Raw genomic sequence first — 23,490 nt, 5'->3', positions numbered from 1 at the left:
CACGCTGCAGTGTGAGTAACGCTCAGACTTCATAAGTGCAGCATTGGTGCTCACTGCCAGTGCAGATGCTTTAGGGCCTCATGGCTATCTCACATTCATGAAATGGACAAACAGTGCACTATGTTAGTTTGAGCACTTTTTATACACACGCACACAGTGTGTACATGTACAGGTATACTTCAGTCTTGATGCAGTTTCATAGTTCTTAAAATCTGTCTTAAGAATGTTGTGTTCTGTGTAGCCCTCACACTGTAAGAGTTCACATGGAAGTAAGTCTGCGTTGGTTCTGAAAGAGCACAGTGTCAGTTGAGCTGACATACTGAGTGGGGTGGAGGGCGACTCACACACCACACCTGATTCCTGTTGCTTCCAGACCTAGGCTCATGGAGGAAGCCAAAGATTTCTTTGTTCTCACGCATTTCATGGCTTTGATCCTTTAAATTCTGGCACATTTTTAGTTACTTGAGTGTTGAGGTGAGTCAGAACTACCACTGTAATATGACTCCTGTGTTCTGGACTTGCAAAGTATATGATAGCAAAATAAAGCCATTTGAGACTGCTGCCTGCCATCATTGTAACATGACACTTAGACTTTATTATCAAACCTAAAATTTTTGCTGTTGCCAAAAACAAAACAAATAGCCACAGAATGTAGGTGTGACACTTTTTTGTTCAGAGGTAGTTTTGGTTTCCTGATTTTTAGGGATTACCTTCATAGAGCTTTGGAGTTTTAATTTCTTGTATTTGGTTCTCCGTGATGCTGATTTTCTCATTGTAGACATGGGTCCTGTTTTTGTCATATTTATGAGGGGATGATAACTGGGGGCCCTTTTGGAACAGGGTAGTGAGGCAAGGGCTGGACAGGCCCCTTACTCGTGCTGAGTCAGACGGCGGCACTTCTGACCAGGTCCCTGCTGTGGTCCCCAGGAAGGATGGGGTGTGCCTCAGGTGTTTCCACTCGTTAGAGGAGGGTAGGCCTTCCAGTGCAGGAAGGTCAGGGACCTGGGCAGCCTGTGCGGGCCTCAGAGAGCTCTGCGGCTTGCCGCTCTGAATCCTTCGTGGTGGTGCAGATAGCGACCACTCCCCCGAGTGGGATTTTCTGCAGTGACTCAAACCAACTCAGTAGTGGCTGAGACCTGCTCATGGATGGTGGGACTGGGGCTGGTTTACAGTTTGATACATGTAGATAACTAAGCATTTGTGACGTTGGGACACACTGGAGAAAATGCAGTAAGAATTATTAACTGAAACATCTAGGAGCTTACTGAAATATGGAAAGGCAAATTTTATACAAAGTATTTTTCCTTTCTTTCTGTCCAAGTTCAGGTTAAAATCCTAGAAAATTAAATGAAAGGTCATTTACAGTTCCAAAGAAGAATATTAAACATTTTTCACTGAAGTTGAGATTTTTGCTTTAAACAACATTTTTAATGAGTTTTTCTGTTATCATAATTTTGGTCCAGTTATTCACTTGAGTTGTTGCTTATCCTGTTGTCAGGTACAATAGAGAGAACATGGAGCCTGCTGGAATCTTGTCTGTTATTCCTAATCCTAAGTCATGTATATCAAAGACTTTGATTCAGAGTCATGCATGAGGCTAGTGCAGCAGGGGTTGAGGCCTGCCCATGAGTCAGGGGAGCTTAGTCTCCCTGGCCTAGGCAGTTGTTCTGACCTTGAGAAGACTTAGATGAAGTATTTTATCATCATTAGACTTAACTTTTAATTCTTTAGAATGTCAGAAGTTGATAGGCTGTTAAATACATTTATATAATACATTACATATGTGAAATCAATGCACCTTCCTACATTTTGAAGGTGATGCATAGATCCCATAGTGTGCATCATGTTCCTTATATGAAAACATTTAAATTACTGGGTCTTTTCCATTAAGCTACTTTTGTATGGCTTAGATAAATCTTCCATTAGTGTTCATTTTTATAGAATTAATGCTGTTAAAACAACTTTAGGTGAACAAATAAACTTGTCTGTTATGTATTAATGCGACTGAGCTACAGTAAATGTTTGTGATGTTTCCAATACTGAATGCCTGTTAGCATATGAGGCAAAGTGTAGTGTTATAAAAAACACTCTGTTGACTGCTGGGCCCGATTCTGATGTGAGTTAGGTGACCATGAGAATTGCTGTTTGAGGTCCACACTGACACACACCCATTTGGGTCACACCCCCTTTGCATGTTTGTATTTCCTCCCTTTCATCACATTTGTTTGAAATAAGGTACTTTCATAGGGTTGGTATTTCAGAACACTTTAGGTCATGTTATAGTTTAAATTCTTCTTGAAAAAGGTATATGTGATAAAAATTTTTATTGGAATAATTATTACATGGTACTACATCACCCTGAGGAAGAGAATAGTTTAAAATTACACACTTGCATGACAAAGGCCTGTGAAGGAATTAATGTGATTTGTTTTGTAACTTCATTTTTTATTCCTTTAGTAGAGCAAATTCTTATTTTTTTCGCCTTCACTGGTAACAGCTTTTGTGGGAGCCCACACCAGTCAAGTTGGATTTGAACCCAGCTGCCCTGTACTGCACTTAGAATGATGTAATATTCCAGGATGCTGCTGCAGGTGGCGTATCATCGTACACACTCAGTGACATTTCTATCACAATCATTTTATGGAAGATGTGTGATAATCTGTTTTTACTGGTATTAATAAACACATACAATGAAGAAAACAGATAACAAATTTTAAGACCAAGGTAAGATACCTAATCAAGGCCATTTAATCAATCACATTCATCTCATAATAGAAACACGTTCATATTCCAGTGGTCCATGTAGATTTCAAGTTGAAAGGCAGGCCCTTTAGTTGGGGGCTGTCCAGAGCTGCAGCAGGGCCTTGCACGGAACGGGTGGCCCTCTTAGAGTTGCTTCTCCTCTAGTTTTTAACTCGCTGGATTTTTGTGGAAAATATCAGCGTCGGTACCCTCAGAAACAAACTAACAGCACATGTTAGGAGGAGTCCTCATCAGCTGTTCTTATTGCCAATGAGATATGTTCAGTATTGTAGATACTACACTAATTTCCAACATAAGAGGCAGGAAGAGTTTTGATTCTATCCTTTTTTACTAAACAGTTTTATTACGACACTAGATACAGTAAATTTTTAGAAAAAAATACCATTTACAGTATTGTTGTGAACCATTTAACCCTTTTGATCCAAGGCCCCAGACCAGGGGGATACTGTAATCAGGTTATTTATACCAACTGCTGCATCGGTTGCTTCTGTAGAGCATCAGCCCTCATGTTTCATTGTCTTAATGTAGGGGAGCAGCCTGGTGTCCTGCCCCAGGTGTCCGCATTTTTGCATGGCGAGGAAAAGGCTTACTTGCCCTTCAGCTCATAAAAGCAGAAGGTGTACTATTCACAGTACCATGCGAGTAGCCCACAGTTCATTCCCAGCAGATTCTTTGGCTGTGTTTTATCTTTAATGAACGTTTCTGACTAATATTTTGTTGTAAACCATTAAGTAATGTAACGCATGTAAGACGCTTAGGGTGCCTGGCCAGGACTCCATGGTTTCCTGTTGTGACAGTAATAATGGTTATAATAATAAAAATGATAAAATCGCCATCATTCTATTTTTATCCAAAAGCATAAATTTTGCTTTGGCATGAACAGTGGTCCTCTTGACTGCATTATGCATGCGAGGATGAAATAAACCTAGAAGTGGCAGAACACTGGATTTGTGTGTGTGGCGCTTTAGGGTGCTGGACTACATGGCTGAGGGCTGGTTGGGTCGCTCTATTGGCTCTGCTCAAATGTTGCAGGGTACGTAGCCCCAAAGATGGCCTAGGAGCAATCTAAGCTATGTTACTCCAAAGGACATGAAAAAGCTCAAGAGTAAAATTAAAATTCTCCAAAAAAAATCATGAAATTTAAAGATGGGGGAAAAAAGATGGTATAAAAATGGCTCTGGTTCAATAAGCAGTCACCCAAAGTAAAGACTCTACCCTGAAAGGCTTTTGGTGAAAATGAAGGTTATTTCATTTGAAATTACAGCATGATGAATTTTGCGTGGGTGACCAGCCAGCTAGCCCATAACTGATAGATGCATTAGAAGTCAGCCAATGTGTTGGTGCTCCCTCTCTATTATGGAGAAAGTGAAACCCTGCAAATGACCAAATGGTTTCCAAAGAGCAGCATGACATCGGCATCAGCTGAATACCCAAGGAGCACACGGGGGAACATGGACGGGCATGACAGTGTTTCTCAGCGGGAGGTGACATCGTTCCCTGGGGACATTGAGAAGGTGGGTGGGGGTTAGTGAACTCAGCACTCTGCAGTGAGAAGGACAGTCCCATGTGTGGCAGCACTGCCCCACTTCAGATGCCAGGAGTGGGCTCATCATAGAGGAGCGGAGTTTTCCAAGAGGGCCATCTCCTGGTTTCCTGAAGGAGGTGGCTGGAAAGAGCTCTTGTTTTAAAAGAACTTAGAGAGGACCATTGGCTTGCCAAGAGTACAGAAATTCATTATGCTACTAATTTAACATGGAATTCCTTCATTTCATAAGAACCTCAAAATAATGGTGATACATTCTAGCCTTAAGACATTTGAATTGCCGGTTGTTGAGATGAATTTTGGTTGTCATACATGGAACCATTTTAGTCCCATTTGACTCGCTTCGGACACCACACCATGTCTGTGCCTGGCGAGGGGAGGTGGCTCTCTAGTGTAAAATTTGAGGCATTCACAAGAGGTGAAAACTTGTCAGAATATATAGAAGATTAGATTGTAGCTGTTCTAAAAATGTAAGTACTCCATTGTAATAGGGTGGCATCTTGAGGTAGTGCACGTATTGGCAATAGAGGTCCTGAATTGTTTTTCTAAGACTGATCTGAGAGCCACTGGACCATCAAGCCTTTATATATCTGCTTCTAAAATTGCCCCACCTGCTCTAGATGGATCTGTGGGCCTTTCCTCAGTGTTCATGCAAAAATTAAATGTCTTTTTTTAGTCATACATACTCTAGGTGTAGTTGCATCTCAGTGCTATCTTGAGTATACATTTTATTTCTTATACCTGTATCTCCCAACTAGAAACAGCTCCAGTGTTTTTAAGAGACTGTTCCTTAAAACCAGTAGGAAACTTAAGTGAGGTTTCATGACACACAATCTTTCATATGGTGAAAGGCACAGGGTGACTGTGTGTGATGTGCAGAGTCCTCGGACAGGAGTCCGTGGGTCCTCTGTCCCACTGCTGCTTCTTGAGTGGGTGGAGTGGTGCTTAGAGGATCTCCGAAGGGTCCCTGCAGCTCTAGGGGGATCTGATTTTGTGTTTTTTGTTTAAGTACTTCACACAGAAGCCTAGGTAGATTTAAAATGGGGTGCTCAGGGACTGGGGAACAAGACGCGGGTGGGGTGGGAAGATGGGCATTTGGAGAGTTTCATGTAGCTGGAGACTTTAAGAGCTGAGCACACCAGAGGAGAGGAGGATGCTGTGTGAGAGCCATGCTGTCAGGAGCAAATTTGCTGCTCCCATGCTGCCCTGACCCTGGCCCTGGCCTTCCTTGCCCACGGTTTGTGCCCAGAGGTATGTGTGAGGCTGCCAGCACAAGTGCTGAGTCTGTCACAGAAATGTTTAAAAAAGAAAAGTAAGGTTATAAATTGGCATCTAGTTCTAAAACCAAAAAAAGTGCCTGTGGATGTATATAAAATTAAGATGATAAGAAAGTGCTCCTGAGAGGGCTCTTGCCAGAAGCCTGATGTGAGTAGGTGGCACCTGTGGTAGCAGGGCTGCGAGCTGGGCTTCTGTCCTCCTCTGTGTCCCGGCATGGAAGCCAGTATAAGCATTTCCAAATGAGGGAAAAGTCCTTGGCTCGTTTGATCGAGTTGAGTTGAAAGGGTTGCCTTGGTGGCAGAGGCTCCTCTGATGGCTGACATCAGTCACTGCATCTGGGCCTGAGACGTGCCTGGAGGACTATAAAGCCACGATTCCCCTCACTGGAGAGGCTCCTGTCTGATAGCAGTAGATGAAAAATAAGGTCATTTTGACTTTGGCAAGCTTGCTTCATTTCTTTTTCATTTGACTTATAACACACTTCTCTAACATATCTAGCCCTTTTAAATTGTTAATTAATTTAAAGGTTCCTCTGACCAGGTAAACTTTTGTATACAGACCAGGTGAGAGCCCTTTTGACTTAGTGTGAAAATATAACATTTTATGCGTTTAAAATCAATAGGTTCATCACCTTAGTTTTAAAAAAATCTATAAACAGAGTAATTGCTGAGGTTTGCAGTTTATATTTGAGATTATAAAGCTAAATTATAGTCTTTTGCCAGAGAAACTGAAGTAACTATCATTAGAAAAGGTTTCTCAAAATACTCTCAAAGCTGTTATTGGCTTGTTATTAGCTTCTAAAATTTGCGGGCGGCGGGGGGGGGGTCTTACATTTATTTATTTATTATTTATTTATTTAGAAACGGAGTCTCACTCTGTCGCCCAGGCTGGAGTGCAGTAAGTGGCACAATCTCGGCTCACTGCAACCTCCGCCTCCTTGGTTCTGGCAATTCTGCCTCAGCCTCCCAAGTAGCTGGGATACAGGCGGCCGCCACCACACCTGGCTAAGTTTTGTATTTTTAGTGGAGACAGGGTTTCGCCATATTGGCCAGGCTGGTCTTGAACTCCTGACCTCATGATCTGCCTGCCTCACCCTCCCAAAATGCTGGGATTACAGGCATGAGCCACTGCACCTGGCGGATCTTGCTTATTTTAAAAGAAATATTCTGACTCATATTTTAGGACTTTGTGTCAACGAAATTGATTTTGATCACTTTGGGTACCATTTTTATTGTTTTACCTAGAATATTAGAAATTACCACTAATTTACCTGGCAGTGATGTCAAATTGACTAGCAGGTAGAAAATTATTTGTATTATATTCATCTGATTCCTTTACTGGATGAGCAAGGGGCATGCTTCCTTTGGGACATTCTCACAGCGGGGTGTCTCTCCAACAGCCCAACAGCCCTCATCTTGTTGGTTGGATACCTTTGAACTCCATGGTTACGTGTTAGGTCCACATTTATGTTTTTTTCTAGCCTACCTGTAGTTGTTGGCCTTTTTGCATATAACTCTTGGGTAATATTTTGAAGCATGCTGACCATCCAGGCATATAGAATTTTCAAGAAACGACTGAGGTAGGGGTGGGGGTCGTGGTCCGGCTGATGGGGGGTTTGCTCAGCACTGCGCTAGTGGAAGCAGGTGTATTGTGGGCAGTTTTGTCATTGTCCTCAAGTCCTTTACAGACAGTGCACAGCCTGCTGCCTGCAGTCAGCCAGACCAGGCTCCTCCCCAGCACACTCCCTGTGGGATGGCCGCTGCTCAGGACACAGTGGGACAAAGTTGGGTTGATAGGATATTTTAGACTCATTTTACTTTTGACAGGGGCAGGCCTTGAAGTGGGAACAGCAGCCACCTGGCCTCACTCTGGCCACAGGTGACACTTGGTCCTTGCTGCCACCTGCTTGGGGCTGTGTGGCTACGGCTATACAAAAGCCTGTGCAGGTTAGAAGATGACTGTGGTGTGCAGCGGTGCTCTGTGAATGGAGACTTCCTCTATTCTCAGAGACTCACCCCCAGCCCTGACCCTAGAGTTTAGTGGTAGCCAGGAAGTTTCTAGTTTGTGTAACCTAGAAGGGTCATTTTAATAAATATTGTTATGAACTATAGTATTTTAGATGATGAGTGACTAATTTTGACTAACATTTTACTGTGCTGTTAACTTGGAAGACCTGTTTGAGATTAGTCTTGATTTCACACTCATTTAATCTGCTGAGCACAGGGCTGTTGTCATTTGTAAACGCAAACACTGTGGAGGTACTTCTCGCCATCAACTTCCTTCTTTACAAAAGCATCACTTCAACATGAAAATTATGTCAGTTTATAGAAATATTTATTGTTCAAGGTCTGTAATTGTATTTCAAAAACGATGTCGTATTCAAGTTGTGAAGGGATTTGTTTTGTCAAAAAATTAAAAACTCAATGTGTATGACACCACTCTGAAGAGTAGGGGACTGCTTTGCAGTCACAGAAGGTGGCATCTGACTGCGGCTCATACAGGTCACCCTGAAGGGCCATGTGCTTTTAGCAGTTGGCTGGAATGTGTTCACTAGGTTCCATTATGTTTGGTAATATCATCTTGAAAAGTCCCTGTAATAGATCAAGGAGACTGCATTCCCTGCCCTGAAGGAATGTATTTCTAAGGCAAATAGGCAACTTGGTACTATCTTATTCTGAGTAGAGAGTGGAGAAAGTATTTTCAGACTGAAGAAAACTTTGAAAAGTCAGGAGCTAAGCTGCTCGGAGCTCAGTGCCGCAGCATGGCTGTGGTGGACGTGGGAAGCAACGGGAAAGTTCTTGACAGTCTGTGTCTGCTCAGTCCCTGCAGTTTTCCTTTCCAAATGCATCCCGTTGGATATGGAATAGATCGTAGATATTGTAGACTGAGATTTGGGACTGTGTTGGGACCGTACAGGTGAATGTGCCACCTCCACAAATGGCTTCTCCGAGTGAGTCACGTCACCTGGTGCGTGGAGGTGGAGCCTGCGGCTGGAGTAAGGCTCGCTGTGGGACGCCCTCGTACTTTGCTCTCCTTGCGGGTGGTTGCCGAGCCGAGAGCGTTGGATCCTCCCCGACTGTGGCTAGTTGTCTGTCCAGTGGCTGGGAGGGGGTGTGGTGGGAAAAAGTCGGAATCTTTACAATCTGTGTCATGGACTGTACTATTGTAAGGTCTGTATTCTGTATGTGGGTCCCAGACCCTGATCAGGAAATGAGCCTCATGTGTGTCTTTAACATTTATATATTTCCATTCAAAATATGTATTCAGTGTTTATTTCCTCAAAACAGACTTTGTTAATGTAGGAAATCTCTCCAAGTGGAAACGTGCTAACTTTTTCTGTAAATCTGAAATAAAAGGTGCTGTTCCTTCCTCTGACCCAGGACTGCTTTGTGTTTTCTGTCTTTCTCTCCATGCATTTTTTTCCTCATTTTTAAAGCTTTTTAAGTTTGTTCCACCACGTTAAGGGAAGAGCATGGGTTGGTGGATAGCGCTGGGGCTCTCTCCTCTGAGCCATGCAGAAGGCCCCTTTCTCTGGGCCTTGGTTCCCCCATCAGATGGGTCAGCTTGGGCGACTGTGTGGGTGACTCTCTGGGGCCCCAGACAGTGTAGCCACTGCTTCCCGATGCCCTGTGCTCCCCTGGCACCCCCTCCAGTCTCATCTCAAGTGCTCAGGTCCCCAGTGCTGAGTCCATATCTGAGGGGTTGTTAAATTTGGGGTTTGAACTCAGAGCATGTCAGGTGGCCCTTCGTGGGTGTTAAAGAGCAGGACGTGAGCTACGGCCCCCTTAGGGCCCTCCCGGCAGCCTCACAGTAACAGAGCCTTAAAATGTGTACTGCTTTGATTAGTGTTCATGACACTAGTCCATCTTCCTGGAAAAGGTGAGGAAATCAAGATTAAGAGGCCGCGTTTTCTTTAGACTTTGTGCTGTCAGGAGATGTATCTAGTGAGATGAGAAGAGCGGCTCACATCTGTCACCACCCACAGTCACCAGTCAGAGCCGACGGAAGCCCTTGGAAAAAGCCCACTCTGGCCGGGCGCGGTGGCTCACGCCTGTAATCCCAGCACTTTGGGAGGCCAAGGCGGGTCAGGAGATCAAGATCAGCCTGGCCAACATGGTGAAACCCCATCTCTACTAAAAGTACAAAAAAATTAGCCAGGCTTGTTGGCAGGCGCCTGTAGTCCCAGCTACTCAGGAGGCTGAGGCAGGAGAATCACTTGAACCCAGGAGGCGGAGGTTGCAGTGAGCTGAGATTGCGCCACTATACTCCAGCCTGGGCAACAGAGCAAGACTCCGTCTGGAGGGGGAAAAAAAAGCCCACTCTAACATTACTCTGAAGTCAGCAAACACTTCTGTGTTTGTTTTTAATTTGTTTTTCTTCCATCGCTCCCTGTAATGTCAGCTAAATGTGGAAAAGCTCATTGATAAGGTCACAGGATTGGTCAGAGTCCCTGGTGGGGTTGGCTTTTATTTTTTAATGTGGCCCAATTCCAATTTCTAACTTTGTGTTCATTGGCAAACAGCAAGCCGATAACATGATTACTTGTTTTTGTGATGATTGAGGTGTACAGGAAATGTAGTTTACGCTTTTGCTCTGTTTCATCTCCAAAATTCAGTGTTCAACACTTACTTACCTAACATCAAATAAAAACCAAATTTTTTAAACACTTGATTTGACAGACAAGAAGATTCTCTATTTTATTCATTTAAACATTTGTTGATGCTGCTTGTCAGGTGAGGGTGAAACGCTGTGTTCATGAGGGTGAGGCTTCAGCCTGGTCTTCAGTGATTTCTGTTAAATGAAGGGGAGACAGAGACAGAAGAGAGAGAACCTGCGAGCCATTCCACTCGCTCAGGGATTCCATGCCTCTATCCCAGACCTTTTACCTATAGACTCAGATGTGAATCAAGTAGGTAGATTTTACCTTGCCTTTGCCCACCTCACTTCTCTGGTGGGGAGAACAAGTGAACTGTGAAATACCAGGAAAAATAGGCAATGGGAGAAAGAAGAGAAACCGAACGGTCAGCCTGTGGTGTGAGTCCGGAAGACTCTCCTGACTGCACCCCCGCATAGGCACATACTTGGAAGGACACATGGTCTCCGCCCCGGAGGCAGCTGGACAGCATGGTCACCTGATGAGGCTGACACTTCCTTCATCTGTGGTTCCTTTACACGTTCGTTTGGTGTTAGCATGTTTCTCCCACCTTAGAGTAGTAGAACCTGAACAGACTAGGTAAGAAGGGCCAAGATTCTTGTTCCCAAAGCCTGTCTTAGTTCACCTACTAGAGCAAATTGGATGTTCATAACACTTCCTTCATTTTAAGGAATATGCCTCTTATATGCATATATATGCTAAATACTAGGTAGAATAAAGTCCATTTTTGAATTTTCTACATAGTCTAATTACGGGTTATATTATCACAAAAACCAGTTGATGATGGTTCCACTGTGAAATCACTGGCAATACAGGCCAGTGCTGAGAAAGACTGGAGGGTGGTGGAGTTGGGCGGGACAAGCCTGCCTGCAGGGCGTGGCCACCCACTGTGTTCTGCGACTAGTGAACTGTCATCCGCCTCCTTCATCTCTAGGTCTCGGACAGCCTGGGAGACGAGCCCTCGGAGTCCCCATATGAAAGTGCAGATGAAACACAAACTGAAGTGTCTGTCTCATCCAAAAAGTCTGAGCGAGGAGTTACTGCCAAAAAGGAGTACGTGTGCCAGGTGAGGGGAAGGCAGCATCCTCTGTGTCTGTGCTGGTGTCTGACTGGGGCCCCGGTATGCAGAGCGAATCTGTAGTGTCTTCTCTCTTCCCTCTAGACCCCTTCCCCAATCTCACCATCACTCACTGATCTCTGTTTTGAAGGGGTCAGACTGACTGCCGGTGGAATCCTGGGATTAAGTTGCCTCCATTAACATCCATAATTCGCATGTAGGATGAGATTTGTATACACATGTAATCCACACACACACATACATAAAGTTCCTGTTGGAAAAGCCGAAGTGCTAGGCCTGTTTTAGCTTCACTGATGACACGCACACCAGACAGGCCAGGCTGTGGGCTGAGGGGGCCATCACTAGACCTGTGTCTGCCCCCAGGACACCAGCCAGGCCACCTACCCTCTGTGCTTCAGTCCTGCCCCATCCGTCAGCTGAAGATGGCATGGGAGCTTCCATGCCAGGCAGTTGATGAGGGAAGTGTGAATACTGCCTGCACTCAGCGTGGCACCTGCCATCTGGATTAGGATGCCTTTGATTTCTGTTGATTTTCAAATCTGATTTAAAATACCTTGGATGTATCCTTCAGGGTTGTGATCCTGTTATTTCCTTTGCCATTGCTAAGGACTGGCCTCTTTCTGTAACAGTCATCTGGTTTTAATCTGATACTGTATTTGTTCGTTCTGTTCGGGCCAGACGTTTGCCCATGCATGTTGTTATATATCCTTGAGTAGCAAAATGGGATTTTCTGCTACTGGAGACAGAAGCAGACGGCTTACCTTGTGGTAAGAGGTGCAGAAGGGACTGCTGGGCGCTGCTTACCCGCCTGCTCTGCCCCCGCAGCTGTGTGAGAAGCCAGGCAGCCTCCTGCTCTGTGAAGGACCCTGCTGCGGAGCTTTCCACCTCGCCTGCCTTGGGCTTTCCCGGAGGCCAGAAGGGAGGTTCACCTGCAGCGAGTGTGCCTCAGGCAAGTTCCCCCGGGCGGGCAGCTCTGCAGCTTGGCTGGCCACCTGCTCCTGCAACCCCCTGCACAAAGTCCTGCCCTGAGGTGCCTGCAGTGGACAAGCTCCCTCCCCATCTCTACCACCTGGCCCTCTCTGGAGCTTGCAGCCCACACCTGGCAGGTGTACCCACCTCTCAGTGGCTGCAGGGTTTGCTCTGATTTCAATCATATGTGCCCCCTTGGTACCTTTCCATCAGGTAGAGGGCAGGGTGGGGCGGGATGATAGGTCATGGGCTTTTCATCCTGTGGGCTGGCCTGAGCCTGTGCTGTGTGTGAGGCGGCCACCACAGGGCACTGCCGCTCAGACAGTGCCGCGTTAAGGGTACGGGTAACCTGGTTGGTCACCGAACACTGAAGTCCATAGGAACATAGAGTTCTTTATGAAGACACAGTGTCACCTTGAGCCTCAGTTTCAACAGAAAGAACAGCTCCAGGCTTGTCCTGAGTTGTCGGTGCTGTTGTTCTGCCTCCATGTTACTGCATCAGGTGTCACCTGGCACAGTCTGGGGTCTATGAGAATGATGAGAGGACAGCTGCACAGCCATGGCCCTTCCTGCCTACTCACCGGGCCCAAGGAGTCTCCTAGCTCATGTCAGAAAACTTCCTGGGTCGGGAAGACACCTGGAGAGTCTCCCAGGCCGTGGCAGTCCCACAGCAGCACCTCACTTCTGGGAGTGTCTGTCTGCCAGCCCAGAATCATGAGTGATGGCTCCACCACTGGCCGGCTGCTCTCGAGGAGGAAAGGCCTCTTTTCATAGGAGCCCCTTCCTTCAAGCTTCTTGCCGGTTAGACTGGGCCTTCCCAGCCAGGCTGCCTAGTAAGATTCTCCTGTATTTCAGGTGAAGCTGGAGCTCAGATTGCAGCAAGGTAATCCTTGATGGCTGGATCTTTTTGCTGGAGAATGCTTGGACTAGTGAGCAAGGTTGGAAACAGGGCCAGGTGCTTTAGCAATGTGGCTGTCTCTGAAGAGGAGCTGCTTGATTTTAGTGGCTCAGAACTGCAATTTAATTCTTGTTCTTTGCACCTCTCTCTCCACCCCTTCTTTAACTTTTTGTTAGGGATTCACTCGTGTTTCGTGTGTAAAGAGAGCAAGACAGATGTTAAGCGCTGTGTGGTAACTCAGTGTGGAAAATTTTACCATGAGGCTTGTGTGAAAAAATACCCTCTGACTGTATTTGAGAGCCGAGGTTTCCGCTGCCCCCTTCACAGCTGTGTGAGCTGCCACGCTTCCAACCCTTCAAACCCAAGGCCGTCAAAAGGTACAGGTGCACCTGCGCAGCCTTGCTGTGGATTCAGATGCAGGCCCATGGGCACTTGGGAAGGTGGGCTCTTGGGATTGTCACCAAAGAGCATTAATTATCTTGAGTGACTAACTGGACGTCAGCTGGGTTGGGTTTTCTTTGACAAAGGACCTGTCCACCTTTTTCTTCTTTCCATCCTAAATATCACCCTAAAGATGCTTAACTTTAGGAGAGGGGCAACCTTTGGACCATTTTGATGGATTTTGTTTGTCCTGGCTTTTTTTTTTTTCCCCCCCTTCATAGAGAGAGTCTCACTCTGTTACCCAGGCTGGAGTGCAGTGCGATCACAGCTCACTACTTCCTTGACCTCCCAGGCTCAAGCCGTCCTCCTGCCTCAGCCTCTTGAGTAGCTGGGACTACAGGCACATGCCACCACACCTGGCTGATTTTTGTAATTTTTTTTTTTTTTTTTTTTTTGGAGATGGAATCTCCCTCTGTTGCCCAGGCTGGAGTACAGTGGTACGATGTCAGCTCACTGCAACCTCCGCCTCCCAGGTTCAAGCGATCCTCATACCTCAGCCCCCCAGTAGCTGGGATTACAGGCACGCGCCACCATACCTGGCTAATTTTTGTATTTTTAGTAGAGACAGGGTTTCGTCATGTTGGTCAGGCTGGTCTTGAACTCCTGACCTCAGGTGATCCACCTGCCTCAGCCTCTCAAAGTGCTGGGATTACAGGCGTGAGCCACCGCGCCTGGCCTATTTTTATATTTTTTTGTAGAGATGAGGTTTCACCATGTTGCCCAGGCTGGTCTTGAACTATTAGGCCACTGCTCTGACCTCTTTTCTTTTTTTTGAGACAGGGTCTCCTGTTGCTGAAGCTAGAATGCAGTGGTGTGATAACGGCTCACTGTAGCCTTGACCTCCCAGGCTCAGGTGATCCTCCCACCTGGTGTGGACCACGATGCCTGGCTAATTTTGTTTATTTTTTTTGTAGAGACGAGGTCTCTCTGTTGTGTTGCCCAGGCTGGTCTTGAACTCTTGGGTTCAAAAAATCCTCCTACCTGGGCCTCCCAAAGTGTTGGGATTACAGGCATGAGCCACCACGCCCAACCTGTTTGCTCTGGTTTTAATGGCCCATTATATGTAAGAAAACATCTTTATGGCCGGGCGTGGTGGCTCACGCCTGTAATCCCAGCACTTTGGGAGGCCGAGGCGGGCGGATCACAAGGTCAGGAGATGGAGACCACAGTGAAACCCCGTCTCTACTAAAAATACAAAAAAATTAGCCGGGCGCGGTGGCGGGCGCCTGTAGTCCCAGCTACTCAGGAGGCTGAGGCAGGAGAATGGCGGGAACCCGGGAGGCGGAGCTTGCAGTGAGCCGAGATCGCGCCACCGCACTCCAGCCTGGGCAACAGCGTGAGACTCCGTCTCAAAAAAAAAAAAAAAGAAAACATCTTTATATTAAATTACATTTGGATTATCTAATGTTAGGTGTGTGGGATGAGGGTGGCAGGTTGTCTGTACTTCTTGACACCAGTGGTTCTTTATCAGGGGCAATTTTGTCCTCCAGGGGACATTTGGCAATGTCTGGGGATATTTTGGGGATCTAGTGAGTAGAGGCCAGGGGTGCTGCTCAACACTGCACAATGCCTAGGATGGCTGCCCACATGCCCCAGATGCCTGCAGTGCCCAGGCTGAAAAAAAAACAGCATTTTTAGATGTATGACCATTTTCTCAAACATTGTTTTGAAGCACCTTTGCTCTGAAAGCTTTTTTAAAATCAAATACCTCCATTTCATTTTAGCATTAACTTTTCAAATTCATGGAGGCTGAGTAATTATTAATTGCTCTTTTCACTGTGATTGGAGTCAATGTTCAGGGTCCTCAGGGTGTGTTTCTTTGCCTTCAGGTAAAATGATGCGGTGTGTCCGCTGCCCCGTTGCCTATCACAGCGGGGATGCTTGTCTGGCAGCAGGATGCTCAGTGATCGCCTCCAACAGCATCATCTGCACTGCCCACTTCACTGCTCGGAAGGGGAAGCGACACCACGCCCACGTCAACGTGAGCTGGTGCTTTGTGTGCTCCAAAGGTGAGGGGCCTGGGGGTGTCTGCGGCACACGCCTCACACTCCCAGGAGCCACGTGTCAAGGCAGGTTCATTCCTTGTCTGTGCTGTGTTCACTGATGTTGACAGTGTTCTCTGCGTCTTCACATTCATAGTATGTCGCAGTAGTTCTAAATTAATTGTAATCATTTCGCAAACATACAGGAAATTATTTGTGGTGAAAATGACGTTTGCTTTTGTGCTAATGTACAGATCGCTGTTTTTAAACTGATGTTTATAAGTTAAGGCTGTAATAGCTGTAGATTGTGAAGCACTGAATCTGGGCTGAGCCATAACAGACAGGCTAAGCCTGTCTGCCTCGCCCTCCTCTTGCAGGGGGGAGCCTTCTGTGCTGCGAGTCCTGCCCAGCAGCCTTCCACCCTGACTGCCTGAACATCGAGATGCCTGACGGCAGCTGGTTCTGCAATGACTGCAGGGCTGGGAAGAAGCTGCACTTCCAGGATATCATTTGGGTGAAACTTGGGAACTACAGGTGTGAGACATAGAATCGTATGCTTTTATGTTTTTTCTGTTCACATGTGTTCGCTTTACAGTACTTAAAGTATTGAAATTATTGTCGCTCTCTCTGAGGAGTCTGTGAATCCTGTTTTTAATATTTATAATAGATGGTGGCCGGCAGAAGTTTGCCATCCCAAAAATGTTCCCCCAAATATTCAGAAAATGAAGCACGAGATTGGAGAATTCCCTGTGTTTTTCTTTGGGTCTAAAGATTATTACTGGACGCATCAGGCGCGAGTGTTCCCGTACATGGAGGGGGACCGGGGCAGCCGCTACCAGGGGGTCAGAGGGATCGGAAGAGTCTTCAAAAACGGTACGGAGATTTTCAGATAGAGAGTGAGACAGCACTCTCGTGCATTTTCTTACCCCTAATTTCTATTTTTAAAAATTTGATCTTTGTAGAAAATACTGGACTACACATTCAATCTGTATTTTTAAATTAGGGAAAAGTTTGCAGTCTGGTTTATTTGTTAAGCATACAGTAAGATACACTGATAACTTTTGTAACATTGGTTTGTGATTAATTTCATTAAAATTCTGTAAACCTATTATTCAGAAATTATTTTTAGTACTAATTTACAGAAATGTTCCATGGCTTGCCTTTATGTAAAATGCAGATCTGAAGGAAGGGTCCTGTTGTCTGGACCTTGTGCAGCGGGCTCTTGGGGGCTCACTTTACCTTTCAGTGCATGAGGAATCAGGTGGTCAAGCAGACAAGGTGCTTGGCCTCTGATTCCCCAGCTGCGGGGAGGCAGGAGCAATGACGTGGCATGGCCGGCTGGCGAACCACATTTGTGGGAGGCAGGATGGGGTGTGACCCCTCACTGGAGGAACTGGTGTTTATGACACAGGTTGAGAGAGAATGAGGCCAGCAGGGAAAACCCAGGGTGTACATGTGGCTCATTCAGGGAGAAGCACATGCTGTGTTGCAGCCAGGTCAGTGCTCGCTCCTGTGTGGCTGCAGGCGGGGACCCACGCATTTAAAGCTCTGTTAGCTCCATGCTGCCAAAAGCTTTGCAGGCTGCACTGAGTGGTAGGAGGGCATGGTGGGCACCCAGAGGCCTCATAAAGAACAGGTAGGCATTGAAAGAGTTTTAAAAATTATTAAGAGGGCAAGACGAAATTGAGAGGTGGCCTTATGTATTTGGTGTGACCGTCGGCGAAGTCTCCTGACTATGGATGTGGGTGTCCTATAGTGCCAGACCCCTTTGTGGCTGACTTGCGGCCGCAGAAACAGGGCAGACCACAGGACACGTCCAGCGTTGACATGGGACTGGCCTCCTTCTCAGGACGGATTGTAGGGGTTTGTGTTTCCTCTATTCTTGCTTGAGCCTGTGGTTCATCTCTCAGAGCCCCTTTCGCTTCAAGAGGAGCTCAGCTGCATGTTTTGTTTTTTGTTTGGAGACGGAGTCTTGCTCTGTGGCCCAGGCTAGAGTGCAATGGTGTGATCTCGGCTCACTGCAACCTCCACCTCCTGGGTTCAAGCAATTCTCCTGCCTCAGCCTCCCAAGTAGCTGGGACCACAGGCACCTGCCATCATGCCTGGCTAATTTTTTTTTGTAGAGAACGGGGTTTTAGCATGTTGGCCAGGCTGGTCTTGAACTCCTGACCTCAGGTGATCCGCCTGCCTCGGCCTCCCAAAGTGCTGGGATTACAGGCGTACAGGCGTGAGCCACTGCACCTGGCCTCTGGTGCATTTTTATTTTCTGTCTGAGAACAGCAAGTCCCAGGCTTTGACCCTGGTGCTTTGTCCTTAGGCCATAGTGGAGGACAGGGAGCTCCTGATAGAACTCCGCCCTGGGCCTGCCTTGTAGAGAGGTGATGGCTGTTCTCTGAGCACTCCTCTGCCTCACACACTTGGCCACATTTAAAAATACCTGCCCACTGACAGTTGTTCATAGAGTCTAGTTTTATGGGAACCAGAAACTAATACTTAACATTGAAAGTTTAGAGTGAACTATAAAAATATGGAGCTTGAAAGTAGTTACCTTTATTTACTAAAATCTTTCCTCCTATTTCATTGACTTTTTAGCACTGCAAGAAGCCGAAGCTCGTTTTCGTGAAATTAAGCTTCAGAGGGAAGCCCGAGAAACACAGGAGAGCGAGCGCAAGCCCCCACCATACAAGCACATCAAGGTGGCGTGTGGGAGCTGCGTGCACGCGTGTGGAGGGAGTTTTCCCCAGGGGCTGTGAGCGGTTCTCAGGCACACCCAGGCTATGGCTGGGGAGAGGACTGTCACCAGCCAGGATCTGTGGTGCCTGGCATGGATGGCCACGCAAGAGACCATGAGCAAATGGCATGGGGGGATCTGCATGGGGGTTCTTGGTTCCACCTTGGAGCATGAGGCTTGGCTTGGTAGCTAGCAAAGGGGTTGGGGTGACAGTCCTGACCAGGCTGCTTGGAGCAGGAGGAGCTGAGGGATGAGCCTCCCACCTCCACCAGGCTGTTGCTAAGTGCTGGGAGTCAGTCATATGGGAGCGGGGCTCAGTGACCGAGCCCCAAAGGCATAGATCCTCTACCTCAGAGACCAAGGTGGGGTGTGGGGTGGGGGGCTTGCCAGTTCTGTGTTTATTCTAGTGAGCTCCAGAGCCCCAGCAGGAGAGCAGGAGGAAGTGCAGCCAGGGCAGGGCTCTGTGAGAGCTCCAGGCCCCTCAGGGCTGCCTGTGCTCAGAGCTGGTGCCTCTTGGGCCGCATCCCCAGGAGCCTTGTGGCCGTTCCTGATGAGTGTTTGTGATCAGTGTGCCGGAAGTCAAGTGCTCGCTCTGCCTTTGCTTGTAAAATGTGGGCTGCAGTCAATATCTTTGTGTGTAAAGAAAGCACTCTGTATTCATCTTTATATAGTATTTTCTTTGGGATGGATTCCCAGAAACAGAATCACAGGGTCAGAGAGCCTGAAATGTTTAGATTCTTGGGGAATATTCCCAGATTGTTCTCCGAAGGGTACAGTTTGTCACACCACAGCATCGAAAGGGGTGTCTTTTGCCACCTCTTTCCTAAGATTGTGCATTTCTACCCCAGCGGATTTTCAGCTATCTCTACTGCTTTATTATTTGGTTGCTTGTCTTTCACTAATGATAAACCACAAGGTCATGAGAGCAGAGGGTGTGCCCCCCTGCCCAGCACTGCTCCCCCTGAGGTGGCCTCCCATGTGGCTCGCTGCTGGTGCTTGGTAAAGGAAGAGTCAGAGAGATGGGTCGGGAAGCTGCTCAGAAGAGCTCTTACCCAGTGTTTGCTGGACACCCTGCAGTGTACCAAGCAGTCAACATGCGTTTTCTCTCTTCATCTTACAATGGCCTGACTGGATACGTGTCAGCTCTTGTTCATCAACGAGGAGCCACAGACACTAAGATAAAATAACGTGAGAGGGCATTGGGTTGCCCTGCCTGCCTCCTGTGCTAAGAAGGCAGAGGAGAGCTCCTCTGGGATCTGGGGAGGGCTGTTCTGAGGAGTGTGTCCCAGTCGGGCCTCTGAAACTTTCTAAAAGGACACCTGGAGGCTGGGTAAGGAGAGGCCGTGGTGGGCGTGCCAGGGTATTCATTCCTTTGTGGGCCAAGACAGCTTACTCCTTCCCTGCAGGTGAATAAGCCTTACGGGAAAGTCCAGATCTACACAGCGGATATTTCAGAAATCCCTAAGTGCAACTGCAAGCCCACAGATGAGAATCCTTGTGGCTTTGATTCGGAGTGTCTGAACAGGATGCTGATGTTTGAGTGCCACCCGCAGGTGTGTCCCGCAGGCGAGTTCTGCCAGAACCAGTGCTTCACCAAGCGCCAGTACCCAGAGACCAAGATCATCAAGACAGATGGCAAAGGGTGGGGCCTGGTCGCCAAGAGGGACATCAGAAAGGTATGTGCCCTTATCGCCTCCCCTGCTTTTGAGAAATTACGGTTCACTGGGAATTAGACTTAGGTTTGCTTGTGGTGGTTTTGTATTCATGTGAGAATGGTATTTTTTGGAAAAAAAAATTTTTGTTTTTGTTTTGAGACAGGGTCTCTCTATCGTCTAGACCGGAGGGCAGTGGCATGATTGTAGTTCACTGCAGCCTCAGAATCCTGGGCTCAAGCCATCCTCCCACCTCAGCTTCCCAAGCAGCTGGGACTACAGGCATAGATGACCATGCCCTAATAATTTTATTTTTTTGGAGATGGGGTCTTGCTATGTTGCTTAGGCTGATTTCAAACTCCTGGCCCCAAACCATCCTCCTGCCTAGGCCTCCCAAAGCACTGGGATTATAGGCAAGAGCCTTGGTGCCTGACCTGAAATATTTTTTTGAATTGAATTATTACAATTGAATATTTTAAAATGTTACATGAAAGATATCTGCTAAAACTCATACATTCCCTTAAAGCATGCCTTATGTCAGAATTCTGATGGTTATTTTTATGAAATGGAAGATTCGTGAAGTGACCCATTTTCCTCTGGGCCAGCAGCCAGGTGCTTGGGAGCACTCACCAGGCAGGCGTAAGGAGATTGCTCTTGTGAGGGGTGGTCCTGGCACAGTCTAGGACCAAGCTGTTGGTAGACACCAGGACTGCTGACCTCCTGCATCTGCTCCCAGACTACATCCCAAGGACATCCAGGGACTAAGAGACATGTGGAACTGCTGACCCTGATGTGTTTTGGCATGGCCTAGGGGTGGGTGGTCTCAGACCCCAGGTCCATACCAGGACTGATCCAGCACAGAGAGTTCATAAGCCTGGTGCCAGTTCCAACAACAGCATAAAAGGTTGCTTAGAAACACTTCCCCAGCATCCTTGTTCCTCACCTGCCTGACTGCTGATTCACCCAGACTTGCTGTATATCCTGTCAGATACTTTGTAGCCATTTTTTCTATTGTGGAGATCACTGTGTAAAGTGGGTTATGTAGAAGCTTGGTTATCAGACAGCCCTCCTGAGACAAGGTCATGTAAGAAGCAAGGGTTGGCATGTTGCCACTTCATGAATACTTAATACATTTTTCATTGGCAACCTTTACATACAGATATGTCTGAGATCCTTTGAATTTAATTTATGAAGACTTTGTATGCGCCCTCCATGGAGGTATGCTGATGTGTGTGGTACCCGTTCTAAGTGATCATGATAGGGAGTCTTGAGCCCCGACACTGAGGATTGGTCAGCACGCTTTTTGTCATGGCCACATTCTTGTGATTTCCAGGGAGAATTTGTTAACGAGTACGTCGGGGAGCTGATCGATGAGGAGGAGTGCATGGCGAGAATCAAGCACGCACATGAGAACGACATCACCCACTTCTACATGCTCACTATAGACAAGGTAATGTGGAAGGGTACCCCACTGTGAGCTTCTGCAGTGTCCTGGACCTGGAGCCCTGATGGTCACCGGTAGAACTGGACTTTGCTCTGTGGCAGCGCCAACATTTATCTCCTTGGCTGCTTATTTTCAAACATCTGCATGTTTTCTTCTGAGGTGCAGCATGTCTTTCAGCTACGCCAGAGGGCTACAGCTAACCACCTCTCAGCACTCAGGCACCCTGAGGCTCTGCTTGTCCGGGTGTGCATGCAGAGCGTTCCAAGCAGCCTTAGAACAGGGCAGGGAAGTAGAGAGGACACAGACGAGGAAGTCTGAGCATCTTCTTTTGTTTTTTCAAAAAGATTGTATTTTATTTTTTAATTTTTGGTGCTCTTTGGATAAGGTCTCAGCATCTTCTCTGTTGTGTAGCAGAATCGTTTTTGGTTGGTTGTTGCTTGTGTGAAGCCCATGTTTCTAAGCATTTTAGAACCTAGGTGCTAGAGGGATCAATATTCTCAGGAAAAGGAGGATGGGATGATTTGTGTAAAAGTGGGCATGGATAAAAGACAGTGCATCTGGAGTGCTCAGCTCTGGGCCTGATGCCCAACCCTGACAGGTGTTGCCGGGCCCTTCCAGGGCAGCTCCTTAAATGGCCACAGCCCCGTGGGGGTGCATGTCATCCTTTCCCTCACACAGCAGGCTTTTGGCTTCTGGATAACTTCAGCTGGGGAAGTGTGGCCTCCTTAGTGCCTGAGTGGTCTTTGAAAGGAAGGGAGATAGAATACATGTTTCTGCCTTTTGTTGCCCTTAAGCTCGTCATCTAGTAGAAAAGTCTGGCTATTAAAGAGTAGATTAATAATAGTGCTTGAAAACCAGATAGACAATGATCACAGATAAAAATTGTTGAACATTTCATGGAAGACAGATGTGATGAGATCTAGAGAGAAAGGGCTGCTGTGAAAATAAGAATGGTTCCAGGGACCTTGTCAGGTGGTCCCTGGTGAAGCTAAATCCCCTACCCCTGCAGTAGTGGGGCAGCGCTGGCCAGTGGAGCCTGCTCCGGGCGAGCACTAGGCTCTGTGTCAATCACTGCAGGTCGTGGGGCTTAGACCTTTCAAGGAAGTCAGTGTCATGAAGGACAAAAGAATCCTGAGTTAAAAGAGAGTAAAGAAGTACCCAGAGGAAGTGTGTGCTTCTTGATCAGAGCCTGAATCTGGGATGAGGAGCTATAAAGTATGCTTTTGGGGGCAGTGGGAAAAATTTTAATTTGGACAAGACACTGTTCTTCATGTTAAATTTTGTAGGTGTGGAAGGTGTTGTGGCTGCGCAAGAGAATGACTTGTGATGCGTTTAGGGTCAGAGGTCAGATATCGGTAACTGACTTTCAAAGGATCAGGGAAAAAATGTGTGTGTGTATACGTATATCCATATGTATCTCCATAAACACACCCTGAACCCCTCAAGCTGTGTGCAAGGTGAGCAAGAAGGATCCTGTTCTCCAAATAGTGGGTATCTGTGCTCAGGATCCCTGATTGCTGCTTCTGATCACAAAGGTGCAGACAAAGAGGTGGGCTGCCGTTGTTACTACAACTCCCTCAGTTGTTACAAGCCCCTCCCCCTCCAGCTGATGTAGCTTCAAGAGGATTTAAAGGGCCAGCACCAATTGCCCTCCTCTTTCATTTTTCTGTTTTTCCCCTTTTGGGAGCCAGACATTAAAAGACTAGGACATTCAAAGACAGCTTTGGGGAAAAGTAGATAATTTAGAAAATTAGAAAGTGACTATGCATGCTCAGGTAAAGGTACAGGCTCAAAAAAGATCTGGAAAGACCTTAAATTTACATCTTGGGTTGATCCTCTGCATAGAAACAGCCTGCAACAATCAAAAGAAAATAAGAACAATAAATAAAAATAACAAAAACAGCAAATCCAGGGCAAGGGGAGAAAGAATCTAATTTCTAGAGTTACCACATTATTAGACTTATTAGACTCACTTGTCCAGTGTTCAGAAAAACAATAACAACAACAACAAAAAAACCCTACAAAGAGACAGGAAAACATGGCCCATTTAAAGGGAA

The 23,490-nt window shown here is 46.8% G+C and overlaps 1 protein-coding gene across 6 annotated transcripts in view; it reads left to right on the top strand.

The window, feature by feature from the left end:
• NSD2 (nuclear receptor binding SET domain protein 2) overlaps positions 1 to 23,490 on the top strand; it is a 112,749-nt gene that overhangs the window by 72,534 nt on the left and 16,725 nt on the right. For 5 of the 6 annotated variants that reach the window (XM_011744853.3, XM_011744854.3, XM_071093921.1 and 2 more), the window contains exons 10-18: positions 11,173 to 11,304; positions 12,142 to 12,265; positions 13,360 to 13,560; positions 15,454 to 15,633; positions 15,984 to 16,140; positions 16,274 to 16,479; positions 18,199 to 18,302; positions 19,744 to 20,013; positions 21,323 to 21,439. In XM_011744853.3, coding sequence (XP_011743155.1) covers positions 11,173 to 11,304; positions 12,142 to 12,265; positions 13,360 to 13,560; positions 15,454 to 15,633; positions 15,984 to 16,140; positions 16,274 to 16,479; positions 18,199 to 18,302; positions 19,744 to 20,013; positions 21,323 to 21,439 — 1,491 coding nt within the window. Of the gene's footprint in view, positions 1 to 2,497; positions 8,960 to 11,172; positions 11,305 to 12,141; positions 12,266 to 13,359; positions 13,561 to 15,453; positions 15,634 to 15,983; positions 16,141 to 16,273; positions 16,480 to 18,198; positions 18,303 to 19,743; positions 20,014 to 21,322; positions 21,440 to 23,490 lie in introns of those variants that run through there. The other variant, XM_011744856.3, reaches the window with a different exon arrangement.

The sequence above is a fragment of the Macaca nemestrina genome, chromosome 3 (genome assembly GCF_043159975.1).
Source record: "Macaca nemestrina isolate mMacNem1 chromosome 3, mMacNem.hap1, whole genome shotgun sequence".
NCBI lineage: Eukaryota > Metazoa > Chordata > Mammalia > Primates > Cercopithecidae > Macaca > Macaca nemestrina.
This window is presented reverse-complemented; position numbering and strand designations above follow the sequence as displayed.